This window comes from Myotis myotis, unplaced genomic scaffold, assembly GCF_014108235.1.
Source record: "Myotis myotis isolate mMyoMyo1 unplaced genomic scaffold, mMyoMyo1.p scaffold_m19_p_13, whole genome shotgun sequence".
Classification (NCBI taxonomy): Eukaryota; Metazoa; Chordata; class Mammalia; order Chiroptera; family Vespertilionidae; genus Myotis; species Myotis myotis.
Genome location: NW_023416317.1, coordinates 32,621,432 through 32,634,957, shown reverse-complemented (window position 1 = coordinate 32,634,957; position 13,526 = coordinate 32,621,432). Strand labels below are relative to the sequence as shown.

The 13,526-nt window shown below is 34.4% G+C and overlaps 1 protein-coding gene across 10 annotated transcripts in view; it reads left to right on the top strand.

Annotated features, from left to right (window-relative positions):
* Positions 1-13,526, top strand: part of DNAJC13 (DnaJ heat shock protein family (Hsp40) member C13) — a 111,072-nt gene that overhangs the window by 41,494 nt on the left and 56,052 nt on the right. For 9 of the 10 annotated variants that reach the window (XR_004971559.1, XM_036332602.1, XM_036332601.1 and 6 more), the window contains 7 exons: positions 854-975; positions 3,080-3,155; positions 3,413-3,508; positions 4,357-4,500; positions 7,123-7,137; positions 7,712-7,794; positions 9,539-9,692. Coding sequence is in view for 9 of the 10 variants with exons in the window: in XM_036332602.1 (XP_036188495.1) it covers positions 854-975; positions 3,080-3,155; positions 3,413-3,508; positions 4,357-4,500; positions 7,123-7,137; positions 7,712-7,794; positions 9,539-9,692 (690 nt within the window). In the remaining variant the exon portion in view is untranslated. The remainder of the gene's footprint in view (positions 1-853; positions 976-3,079; positions 3,156-3,412; positions 3,509-4,356; positions 4,501-7,122; positions 7,138-7,711; positions 7,795-9,538; positions 9,693-13,526) is intronic. The other variant, XM_036332600.1, reaches the window with a different exon arrangement.

Below are 13,526 nucleotides of genomic sequence, written 5' to 3'. Positions count from 1 at the left end.
AGCATTTTGGTAAATTTCCTCTAAGACTCTATACTGTTCTAAATGATGTATGTATATAAATATATATATATATATATACACATATATGTATACATATATATATATATATACACATACATACACACACACACATATATATATGAATGATGCATATATTTGCATATATGCTCCATAGTTATTTTCCAAATGATATATGTATATAGTCATACTGTATGTATATTTATATTCATACCACATATTCAGTTGTACTACGTACTTGTACCTTTTTAAGTAACATTGTGAGCATTTTTACTTTTCGACAGATTGCCTTCAATATAAAACTGCTTGCTTAACTTATAATTCTATGATTACCTTTGATTAGTAGTCCTATCTGTCCTGTTGCCAAAGTGAGTCCATATAAGTAAAGCAAAATCAGAATAAAAAGAATTGCACCTATATCACATAATTCTTTAAAAAAAGAAAGAAATGTATTTACAATGAAAATGACTATGTTGTTAATAACAAAAACAAGCCAGGCTTGCAGATGCCTTTCATAGAAATTGCTAGTTACCTCTTCCCTTTGTTGGCTGTTATATACTGAGGGAATGAACCTAATTTTAATATTAAATTAAGTAAAGCATAATTTATAAGATAAATTTGTCTAGAAACATTTAAACCTCATTCCAAAGGCAACTGATATTTTTAAAATTACTTGTACTACTCATCTGTGTTATTTTTGGGTAATTGAAGTTGCATTTTTTATTTTTGTATACTGATTAATTATTTTATCTAGAAATAAAGAATTAGTTTTATAAAATTAGGATAGCTTTCTTCAGATTGATGCTTTAGGGATCATTTTACCCTTTCTCCAAAGGAAGGTGACAAAGAAATTGCTACAAAAATGCAAGAGCTTGCCCTCAGTGAAGGTGCCTTACCTCGACACTTGCATACTGCGATGTTTACAATAAGCTCAGATCAAAGGATGCTTACAAATAGGTAGGTTAAATTTAATTTGCTGTAAATTAACTTGCTGTTTAGAGAGTGGATTCAGATATATTTCATAAAACAAACCGAGTGTTTGGATTACACAAATGTTTTTCTTTTGATTCACTTGTTCTCCTTTTCCTTTCCTTATAGAAGGATTGTACCCAAATGACCATTGTTTCTGGCCCTGATAACGTGGGAGGAAATAATGAAATGTATTTGCTTTTCCCCCCACTATCGTATATTATCAGGCTTTACACCCATAATCCAGGACTAGAACATTGGAAAGAAATTAGAACCACATGCCCAGGCTTTTTCTTCTTGTACTTGTATCTGGCTACCCTGCATGCAAGTGTATAAAAACCTCACATAATCAATTTTTAAATATCTTTGGTCAGTTAAGAATTAAAAAAACACCTTAATATCTAACCAGCCTAACATAGCGAAATCCTAAATCTCTTGTAAAAATTTTCCCTTTGGCAAATCATCATTTTCATAAGTATTCAAATATAAAGAAACATAAATATTTGTTTACTCCATGCTATATAAATTCCAACCCTTTAAAACTTTATGGATTCCCAACATGTGACACTTTCAGATATAAATATTTTAATCATGTTCTTTTTTACTTTTTACATAATAAATTGCTGACTTATGTTTACTTTATACTATATATTTCCTTTGTCACCCATGTCCAATTATTTAATGCCTTAGTATGCTGCCTTGCCAATAGTCTTCTGCTTTTATACTATTATGAGAAGCTGTCTGCATCCCTCACTTGTATATGTTAGCCATAAAAGTAGTCTTCTGTGTTGCCTGAGAGGACAAAGAGATATAAAAGGAAGGTCTTTCCTTGGTATATTGCCTCTGTTATCATTGCTAGACACCATCTTTCATTACAGTAGACTATTCGATGTCTTATTTCATTAAACACTCATGTTAGATGTTTGCTTGTTGTGTTCCTCTTTATTATAGTTAATCAGTTACATTTATTTCCTACTGTGATTAATCACGGTATTGAAGAGCTGTCAAATTATTATAAAAATAGCACTTTTCATTTTGCATTGCTTTTGCAATCTTTTACAAATTGCTATTATAAAATGTTATCTCTTATCCCTAATTAAAGCCTTTTTAGGAATTAATTGATATGATACCTACCAAATACCAGTGAGGGAAATTACAATTATAATTACTTCACTATATTAGCTTTCAAATAGGCACAGAAATGAATAGTTTCAGTAATGTTCATTTTTTTGGTGACAGAACAAAATTTCCCTATTAAACTTTTTTCTTCTGGGAAAGTAACATGTATACATACATATGACTGTAGGTGATTATTTGGTTATTTTCCTCACAGATTTTATTCCCATTCTGATAGTAAATGGCATGTGAATCCTGCCAAAGCAGAAGGGTCAACAGTGAATAAAATATACTCCCTGCTCATGAGGAGCTTCTAGCCTAGGAGACAAAAGTCATCATGAGGATTAAGATAAATAAATGTCTAAGTCATAAAGTCAACGTGGATCTAGATTTTCACTTTGAACCAAAATATGCTTTTTAGTTCAAGAGGGATGAGTAGGATAGTCTGCTCTAAGAGCTTTAAGTCTTTGTCCAAACTTCAAAATCAAAAATATTTGCCTACTCTGACCTTGCCAAGAAGGTTATATTTGAACATTTGTGTAGAATTTTGTTCCTGTTCAGAATCCAGAGAAGGCTAGAGTACTAGGATCGCTATGTCTGGACTTTTATGCAAACTAATTGTATATCAAGGCTAACATATTTTTTAAATCTATTTCAAGACTTGTACAAACTAATTGTATCAAATCTAATTTTTTTGCTTTTATCTTTAAATGAGGTAAGAACCTACTTCATGTTCAGGTCCATTGAAAATTAGTGTGTTTATCAGGGAAGCATTTTTATTTCGAGAAAATTCCAAAACATTAGCAATATTTGCATTACTATTTCATAGCTCCAAATTAAAATGTTACTTTTTAATATTCAACATCAGAATGAATACTGTAGTCATATTTCTTATGTGATATTTTGTTTTTAAAAATTCCTTTCTGTTCTAGCTGAGATAAAGCAGCAAACCTTTCTCAACGTCTGCTTTTTTCAGACAGCTAAGTAGACATTTAGTGGGCCTCTGGACAGCTGAAAATGTAACTGCAACAAACTTGTTGAAGCGCATTTTGGTAAGTCAGTTGAATAACTGGAAAGATTTATATATATTCTTGCCCAGAATTTCATTGATAAGTTATTTATATTTTTCAAGGGTTTTTTTTAAAGTCTGCTTTTAATTTAAAGGATACTTATCATAGGAGTTGCCTTATAATAAATGCTACCCTCAAAAACGAAATCATAGTATTCATTTGGGTTTTGAAGGCTACATTTTCTTTTGTGCAGTTGTTTTGAAAAAAGATTATGTCTTGTTTTTGTTTGTTGTTTTTAGCCTCCAGGCTTGCTGGCATACTTGGACAGCTCAGATTCAGTTCCTGAGAGGGATGCTGATCGGATGCATGTTAGAGATAATGTGAAAATAGCAATGGTAAATATAATCGTCCTAAGTATTTTTTTAGAATGAAAGAGTACTTTTGTCAAAAAAATTTAGAAATAAAGAATTCACTACCTCGAATAGTAGTATTTTTAGTAGTATTTGAAAAAAAAATATTAACAGCTTTATTGAGATAAAATTTACACCCCTCAAATTTACCTGTTTTAAATGTACAATTCAATAATTTTTATTATATTTACAGAGTTGTGCACCTATCACCATAACTAATCTTATGAATAGTAATAATTTTGTATATTTTGTTTCTCTAATTGAGCTGTTTGTCACATTTTTGGAATTGATTTTTTAAAAAATGTCAAGGCGGGGGGAAAGGAGACATATGTAATACTCTTTGTAATACTTTAAGCAATAAAACAAAATAAAAATAAATAAATAAAAAATTCAAATGTGTCATGTTATGTTTTGTATATAATTGATAAATGTTGTTGGTAAAAGGGGCCAACACTGCAAAAGTTAATTCAGATGGTTTTCTTGCAGAGCTATTTTAATTATTAAGGTTAGGGTGTCTGAGAATATTACTTAACATGTTTTAAGATATTTTGTTATTTACTGTCTTTTGTGTCTTTTTTTTCTGTACTCACCAAATTTCTCTGCACCCCCCCCCCCATTACATGTTGCCATTTCTCTAAAAGGAATCATCTTGAAAACTAAGTAGAAGGTTAAGATTTCTTTAACAAAAAGTATAATTTATTGCAGAAATTGTCTTTTCACTGAGCCCTGACATTCAGTATTTAATCATGTAAAATAGTGTGAATCAGCTTTAGTTAGATTTTTATAATAAATTTGCAAACAGGACTGTAATGGATTTCAACACTATTTTACAGGATCAGTATGGAAAATTTAATAAAGTTCCAGAGTGGCAAAGACTAGCTGGAAAAGCTGCTAAAGAAGTTGAAAAATTTGCCAAAGAAAAAGTGGATCTTGTGTTGATGCATTGGAGAGATAGAATGGGTATTTCTCAAAAAGAGGTAAAAAGAAAGTTTGCTTCCAAAGTTCTAGCACTTCTGTATATTCTAGATTCACTGTAGCTTTGCTGTTCACTGAGATGGCAGTCAGATATTTGTGACTGAGCACTTGAAGAAATGTTGCCTAATTCTGATTCATAGATGTGAATTTTTCTTAATTCATAGTTTTCTGAATCAATGATTAGGGTTTTAGTTAGGTATTTAATATAAAATTTTACTCTTAATTTTCTTCCATAACTTTGAGTTTCTATACTTTTTTCCTTTATATACATCTGTTTCCTTCTTTCTCTGAACTCTGTTTTGTAGTTATAAAAATAAAGTTGCCCTTCCTGTTTATTTTTTTTAATGATTTCAGAGAGGTAGGGAGAGGAAGAGATAGAAACATCAATGATGAGAGAGAACCATTGATCGATTGCCTACTGCACGACCCACATTAGGGATCAAGCCCACAACCTGGGCATATGCCTTGACTGGGAATCAAACCATGACCTTCTGGTTCATAGGTCAACATTCAACCACTAAGCCATGCCATCTGGGCCTGTTTAGCTTTTTAAAAAATAAAAGAAATTACATATAATAAAAGTAGGTATTATTATTTTATTGATTTTAGAAAAGGAGGAATAGAGAGAAACATTGATGTGAGAGAGACATTGATTGGTTGCCTCTGGTATGCGCCCCGAATAGGGGTCAAACCCACAACCTTGGTATATGTTACCTGACTGGGAATGAAACCTGTGACGTTCTGCACAATGCTCCAACTAATTGAGCCATACCAGCCAGTGCTCCTGTTTAGCTATTTTGTCATTAATTGAGTATAAATTTTATTCAAGTTCACCTTACATTACTTTTCAAGATAGTGCATAGAATTAAAATTTGTAGAAAACATTTTCTGCCTGCCTGCCTGCCTACCTGCCTGCCTGCCTTCCTTCCTTCCTTCTTTCCTTCCTTCCTTCCTTCTTTCCTTCCTTCCTTCCTTCTTCCCTCCCTCCCTCCCTCCCTCCCTCCCTCCCTCCCTCCCTCCCTCCTTCCTTCCTTCCTTCCTTCCTTCCTTCCTTCCTTCCTTTCTTCAAACTATAAGAGAGAGTTTATTTAGAAAGTCAGAGGTAGAAGAAGGGAGTGGTAGAAGAAATGGGTTCAGGAGAAGAGTTACAGAGGTAAAAGAAAGAGGCCCTTTAGAACTTAGGACACAGAAAGGTAAAGGTAATCGGTCCTGAGGGAAGAGTGGATAGGAAAGATTCGGGCCTGCTCCCCAGAGGGAGAGTGCTCTAAAGCAGTTTAAGCTAGAAATGTGGATAACATCTGTTATTAAAAGACAACAATTCAGAGGGAATTTATTTTTAATATCAATAATGTTTAATTGGTCTGTTGGTTTCATTTACACGGGGTATTATCTAAAATGTTGAGCAAATAATGACACTAAATAGACAAATGTTGGTCAAGAAATTATTTTAAAAAAAAAAAAAAAAAGAAATTATTTTGGCAGCATACTAATTATTTCTGCCAGAATACTGTTTTCAACATTAATATTTTAATAAAATAATAACCTTTGTGACTGTTTTATTTGTAAATATTAACACCACATATTGGAATGATCTTATGCCTTAGCTAAAGTCTGAAATTAACCATTGTCAAGATTAACTGGCAAATCTTTGAAATTAACTACATTTCATATATTATCATGATGTTTATGAAGTAATTTCCATATATAGCTAATGTTTTGATTGGATTAATAACCTTTGGTTTATATAAAAAATTACTTTTTACGTATTTATGTGATTTTTTTCCCCGTTTTGGGATTCGTTTAGCTATTTGGGGCTTAGACTTAATAAGCCTAAGTCTCTGAATCAGTCAGCCCAGGATTTGGAGAGCTATTTATCTTTTTGGTATATCATTTACATTTTCATTACTCTAGACTCCTAGCTTTTTGTCCTGAAAATTGAAGAAAGTACTTCTTAGTTAAGATTTTAAGGAAAGATTTGTCATTAATTGAGTATAAATTTTATTCAAGTTCACCTTACATTACTTTTCAAGATAGTGCATAGAATTAAAATTTGTAGAAAACATTTTCTATTATAGTTAATAGGTTTTATATTTCAAAGAGCATTTACTTTTTAAAATGTACTGCTCATTTTACCTTTATTCTCTCTATATCATCTAGTCTCTTTATTTTATATAATTTGCCACTTATTTAATGAAGTTATAGATTTTCATGTTTTAATCAATACTACCACTTTTTGTTTCTGTCACATTGAAGATAAAATTTTCATGTCTGAAATACATACAGGTTTTACTTGGAATAGAGATTTTTAACCTGCAGTCTATGTATAGACTTTAAGAAATCTTTGAAATCTTCCACTTCAGTTGTAAACCTTACATACGTGTTTTTTTGTTGTTGTTGTTGTTTTTTCTCTAATGGTGGCCAAAGCTTTTTGTGAAATTCTAAATGGGTTTATAACTGCCTAAAATTTGAGTCTGAGAAGCAGCTGGGCCTTTTATTCTATCTTAAAATGAAGGTGGTATATATTGGTAACATACTTGTAAAATTTGTATATAGCTTAGCAGATATAGGCTCACTCTATTTTCTTTAAAAAATTTTTATTTTTTCCTTTTTACAATTAAATTCAGGACAGAAACAATATGGTGAGTTTTAAGTTCCTGCTACATGTGTGAAATTCATATCTGTCTGGCATGTGGAGTTGTCTTTGATATTCTTTGTCTAATAAATTAAATTCAAGTCTCACTTCACATGTGTCTGGATATAGATACTTATTTCTTGTCCATTAGTTATTTTAATTTGATCTTGCTCTTCTTGACTTTGGTAGCAGTTTCATGACCTGTAATCTTTTTCTTTCATTATTTTCCCATGGCTTCTGTATTAACTGCATGTAAATGTTTAAAACAAGTCACTGTTTTTGGCTATTATAAATTTTATTAGTCATCACTATAAATTTTAACGAAGTTTGGTGTTGAAACAATGAGTTTAGGCTACATGAAAATATTTCAGTAACACTATAGAAGTATGTGCTGACAGAGTATTATATTGTAATAAATCTAATATTCTATGCTCATATTTTATGGATTTTATTTCGGTAGTTTTGTTTCTGCCAAAATTTGATGAAGGAAATATTTCTTATCACTTACAAAGTGATGATCTTTTGATTGAGCCTACTTGGTAGCCCCAGATTGAGCACTATGAAGTTTCTTTCTTTTCCAGAATGTAAACCAAAAGCCAGTAGTTCTTCGAAAGAGAAGACAAAGAATAAAAATAGAAGCAAATTGGGATCTCTTCTATTATAGGTAAACTTAAAGGCCTTTATTTTTTTCAACGTAGATTAAGTTTGGCATTTCCATTAGAAAAGAATGATAACATTTTTTTTGTTGTTTTGTTTTTTATTTGTTTGGAACTAGTGCTTTATGCCACAGGTATTTTTATGCTATTGAGGTCAGGAATTATAACCACTAAGATTGGTATGACCTTTTAATGATGCTTCAGTAAAATTAAAGCCTTTTATAGAATGTTGGTAGACTGAAGAGCCTAAGTTATTTTTAAATGTTTAGTAAGGTTTATAGATGGTTACTTTAAAACACTATTATGGTTTAGAAATAACTGCTTTATAACTTGAAGTCATGTTGAGAATGGAGTCTTAAAAGAGGTGAATGATGGAAACATAAGGAGTCTTAATAGAAAATGAGTATCCATGTTAGCTTACATGATATACTTTTCCAGCTTTTCTAACATGGTAACCCCATCTTATTCTTACCTATTACTCCCCCCGCCCCGCCCCAGTGCACACATTCACACACAAAAGGACTCTTTGAAAAAACCATTTTGGGGAGTTTGCAAACCTTTTTTGAGATAACTCATAGTATTCAGTCTGGAAGATGACCTATTGATTATACTTTGGCTAAAAGAGGAAAATATGGGCTTTGAAAACTTCCCAAAGTACTTTTAAAGTATATCGTATGTATATAGTATACTAGAGACCCAGTGCATGAAATTCGTGCATTGGGTGTGTGTGAGGGCTCCCCTCAGCCTGGCCTGCACCCTCTTGCACTCTGGGAGGCCTCGGAGGATGTCCAACTGAGGGGCCTAAGCTGTCAGTTGGACATCCTTAGTGCTGCCGCAGAGGCGGGAGATGACCCCGCCACCGCAGCTGTGCTCGCCAGCCATGAGACCAGTTTCTGTGGGAGCACACTGACCACCAAGGGCCAGCTCCTGTGTTGAGCGTCTGCCTCCCCTGGTGGTCAGTGCACATCATATCGACCAGTCTTTCTGCCATTCAGTCGATTAACCTTTTATTATATGGGATAGTATGGCCTTTAAGAATATGCCTTGCTTTTCTCCCTTAGGAATCCCTCAATTGTGTGCCCCTTAGAACTCTGATGCCAGGCTTGCTAGGAAGATTACAGACTGAAAGTGAATGGATATGAAGCCTATTTCATCCCCAGTTCAGACTTGTGTCCAAATTTATTACAGTGGTTAAATTATTCCAGAAATAAAAGGAAGATACTTGGAAAATATCAATCAGAGCTTGGCAATTTATCAGTATTCTTTCTTAGGTAGTTTATATGGTTCTAATGTAGAATGTTGCTCATCCCACACACTTCACCCCAGTAAGCCAAAAATTCTTATCTTCCCCAACTTCAAATTTGATATCTAATTTATTTTCTGTCTGGAATTTATATTAGCAATATATATATTGAGATTGAAATACCAGGTTTTTTTATTTGGAAATTCACACAGATTTGTTTTATAGTATGAGTTCGGTCCCCCCCCCCCCCCCCAACATTTTACTATGAAAACTTTCAAACATGTAGAAAGGGTGAAATAATTTTACAGTGAATAGCTGTGTATCTATCATCAAAATTCTACCATTAACATTTTAGTATACTTACTTTACAGAATTTTTATTTTCTTTATTTATACTTGCTAAAGTTTACTAGTTGTACTATTTTCTTGATTATTATAAGATGCAATAAGGGATATTTGTAGATTTTTGTTGCATGCTTATTGTTTCCTTCTGATTATATATATGTCTAGGTTTGGTCAGGACCATGCCAGATCAAACCTAATTTGGAATTTCAAAACACGAGAAGAATTGAGAGATAGTCTTGAATCTGAAATGAGAGCATTTAATATTGATAGAGAGCTTGGTAGTACCAGTGTGATTGCCTGGAACCACCATGAATTTGAGGTAAAGTTTAATATTTATAGTATATTAATGTTTTTAATAAGCATGTATTATTTTTTGAGTGTTACACGTTTATAGTTATATAACTTATATCCTTACCTTTCTCTCTTAATTTTATGGAGGAAACTTTGGAAAATTTTAATCTTTGCATGAGACAAAAAATAAAAAATTTTGTTGAGTAAGTCGGCTTTGTACCTGAGAATCGTGTAGCAGTTTTAATAAATTTGGTACTATGCATGCTAGATCTGTTCTTCGCTTGGTTTCTTTTTTCCCCCTTTAGATTCTTTCTCCATGGAAACATCACTTGTTCTCCTTGTTCTTTATAGCTTGTTAAATTAATTTTTTGGTAATTTGATTCTGAATGTGACCATATTTTGCTGTTCTATTAAAATACTGATGTGAGAAATGACAAAACAAGAACAAGAAATCTGGTGGTAGATAATTTCGTGTGCATGTGTATAATGTAAACTCTTATTACAATTGTAAATTAGAGCATGCTCATGACCATGTAGTCTTTGATCTTTAACCTAACTGCATTTCAAAAACATGGAATGATTTTATTTTGCTCATTTTCTCCTCCTTGAAAGACTTTCTTTACTTTGGTTTTGGGAATCTATATTCTCTTGGATTTTCTCCTCCTTCACTGGCCACTCCTTATTTGCTCATTTTCCCTATTTTTCCAACTGCTAAATGTTGATTGGCCCCAAAGGATCGGGTCATGGACCTTTTTTCATGTATAATCAATGCTTCAGTGATCCCATCCATTCTCGTGGCTTGAAATGTTTTTTTTTTTTTTTAAATATGTTTTTATTGATTGTTAGAGGGAGTAAGAGGGAAAGGGATAGAGAGATAGAAGCATTGATGAGACAGGAACATCAACGATTGGCTGCCTCCTACATTCTCCGACTGGGGATTGAGCCAGCAACCTGGTCTTGTGCCCAGGCTAGGAATTGAACCAACTTGTTTTTGAGTCAAAGCTCAACATTAGAGCCAGACCAGCTGGGCTGAAATTTTTTTATTTACTGGTGGCTTTCTTATTTTTATCTCCTGCTGCTACTTTCTTTCCTAGGTTTCATACTTTTATCCTATAATTGGATATTTAACAAGCATCTAGAACTTAGCTCTTGTTCTTTCCCTAAATCTACTTCTCTTGCAGTTTTTCTGATCTTGTATAATGTTGCTTCTCATTATTTTTCTGGTCAAACTCTTGAAATAATTTCTTTTATATCCCAAATCCAACTTGTCAGCAAATCCTATTTAATGTACCTTCAAAATTTATCCAGAAACCAACCCTCTTTTCTCCGGGATTTTCGCAGTCTTTACTTCTACCCCTATCTCCCTACAATTCATTATCAACATAGCAGTGGTGTGATCTTGTTCAAATGTAAGTAGATCATGTCACTTCTGTGCTCAAAGCCCTCTGGTGCTCCTATGGCTTCCCATCTCCTTAATAAAAATCTGGGTCTTTAAAATGACTTACAAGACAGGATCTGTGTAACCCCAAACCCCAAGCATTGTTTCTTTGATCTTACCTCCTACTGCTCACCCTTTCACACTTTCTCCAGCCACAGCGGCTTCCCTGAAAACACCAAATTGATGTTCTTGACTCAGGAGTTTTCTACTTGCTGCTGCTCTGCATAGCACATTTTTTTCACTGGATAGCTGACATCATTAGTGGTCCTTCCCTGGCCACTCTACTTAACACACACACATGTACACACACACACACACACACACACACACACATTCTCTCTATCCCCTTTCCTTGCTTTTTTTCATTCTATAGCACTTATCACCAACTATTCTATATTCTACTTTTTTATCTACTCCTGTAAGGATGGAAATTCTTATGTTTGTTGTTGTATCCCTGATGACTAGAACAGTACATGGCACACACAGTATATGCTTAATAATTAGAAGTTGAATGAATTGAATGCTCAGAATGTGTAGAAAGAAAGTGAAATGGGTGTACATTATATATTTGATTAAGTATAGCTTATATTTTTAGAAGTCAGTTATTTTAGGCTTTGGAAAAATAATTTTGATAATCGGGTCAGGTAATTCCTTTTTACAGTTGCTTGCAAATATATTTTTTTAAATTGATCTCAGGGAGAGGAAAGGAGTGGGGGAGAGAGAGAGAAACATTAATGATGAGAGAGAATCATGGATCAGCTGCCTCTTGTATGCCCCCTACTAGGGATTGAGCCTACAACCCAGGCATGTGATTGACTGGGAATCGAACCATGACCTCCTGGTTCATGGGTCGATGCTCAACCACTAAGCCACATCAGCTGGGCTACTTTCAAGTCTTTATTTGAGACTAGTGACCCGCTGCACAGATTTGGGCACATTAAAAGGAAATTAATTACCATACACAAAAATAAACTCAAAATGGATAAAAGACTTAAAAGTAAGACAGGAAACCATAAAATACTAGAGGAATCTACAGGCAGTGAAATTGCAAACATATGCCGAAGGAATTGCTTCTCTGATACTGCTCCTAGGGCAATGGAAACTAAAGAGAAAATAAACAAATGGGGCTACATCAAAATAAAAAGCTTTTGCACAGCAAAGGAAACTATCAACAAAACAACAGGAAGGCCCACTGCATGGGAGAACATATTTGCCAATGATATCACCGATAAGGGTTTAATCTCCAACATTTACAGGGAACTCATGCAACTTAACAATAGGAAGATAATCCAATCAAAAAATGGGCAATGGACCTAGATAGACACTTTTCGAAAGAGGACATACAGAAGGCCGAAAGACATGAAAACATGCTCAAAGTCACTAATTATGCGAGAGATGCAAATCAAAACAACAATGCGGTATCATCTCACACCTCCCAGAATGGCTATCATCAACAAATCAACAAACAACAAGTGTTGGAGAGGATGTGGAGAAAAAGGAACCCTTCTGCACTGCTGGTGGGAATGCAGACTGGTGCAGCCACTGTGGAGAACAGTATGGAGTTTCCTCAAAAAACTAAAAATGGAACTCCTATTTGACCCAGTGATCCCACTTCTAGGAATATATCCCAGAAGCCAAAAGCACCAATCAGAAAGGATATATGCACCCCTATGTTCATAACAGCTCAATTCACCATAGCTAAGATTTGGAAACAGCCTAAGTGCCCATCAGCAGATGAGTGGATTGAAAAACTGTGGTACATCTACACAATGGAATACTATGCTGTGGTAAAAAAAGAAGGAACTCTTGCCATTTGCAACAGCATGAATGGAACTGGAGAGCATTATGCTAAGTGAAATAAGCCAGTCAGAGAAAGATAAATACCACATGATCTCACTCATTTGTGGAATATAGAGAATAACATAGACTGATGAACAGGGACAGATCCAAAGACAGAGAAACAGCGATTAGACTATCAATCCCCAGAGGGAAAGTAGGGGAGGGTGGGGGTAAGGGGAAGAGATTAACTAAAGGACTAGTTTGCATGCATATAAGCCAAACCAATGGACACGGATAACAGGAGGATGAGAGCATGAGTGGGGTGGGGGGGGACACATTTGTAATACCTTAACCAATAAAGAAATTAAAGATAAAAAAAGAAATTAATTAGAAGGTGGCTGGCGGGAAGGGACTGGGCGAGATGGGCCGGACAACCCTGGAGCCAACCTCCTGTGGTCCCTCCCCGACCGGCTGCACCTGGGGTGGAACCGTGGCTCAAAGGGCGTTTGCGGAGTGAGTGGGGGCCCTCCAGCAAGGGGGTCCCTTGGCCTGGCATACAGGGATTGGGCCGAAACCAGCTCTCCGACATCTCCTAAGGAGTCCCGGAGTACAAGAGGGAACTCTTCAAAGTTGCTGTTGTACAGG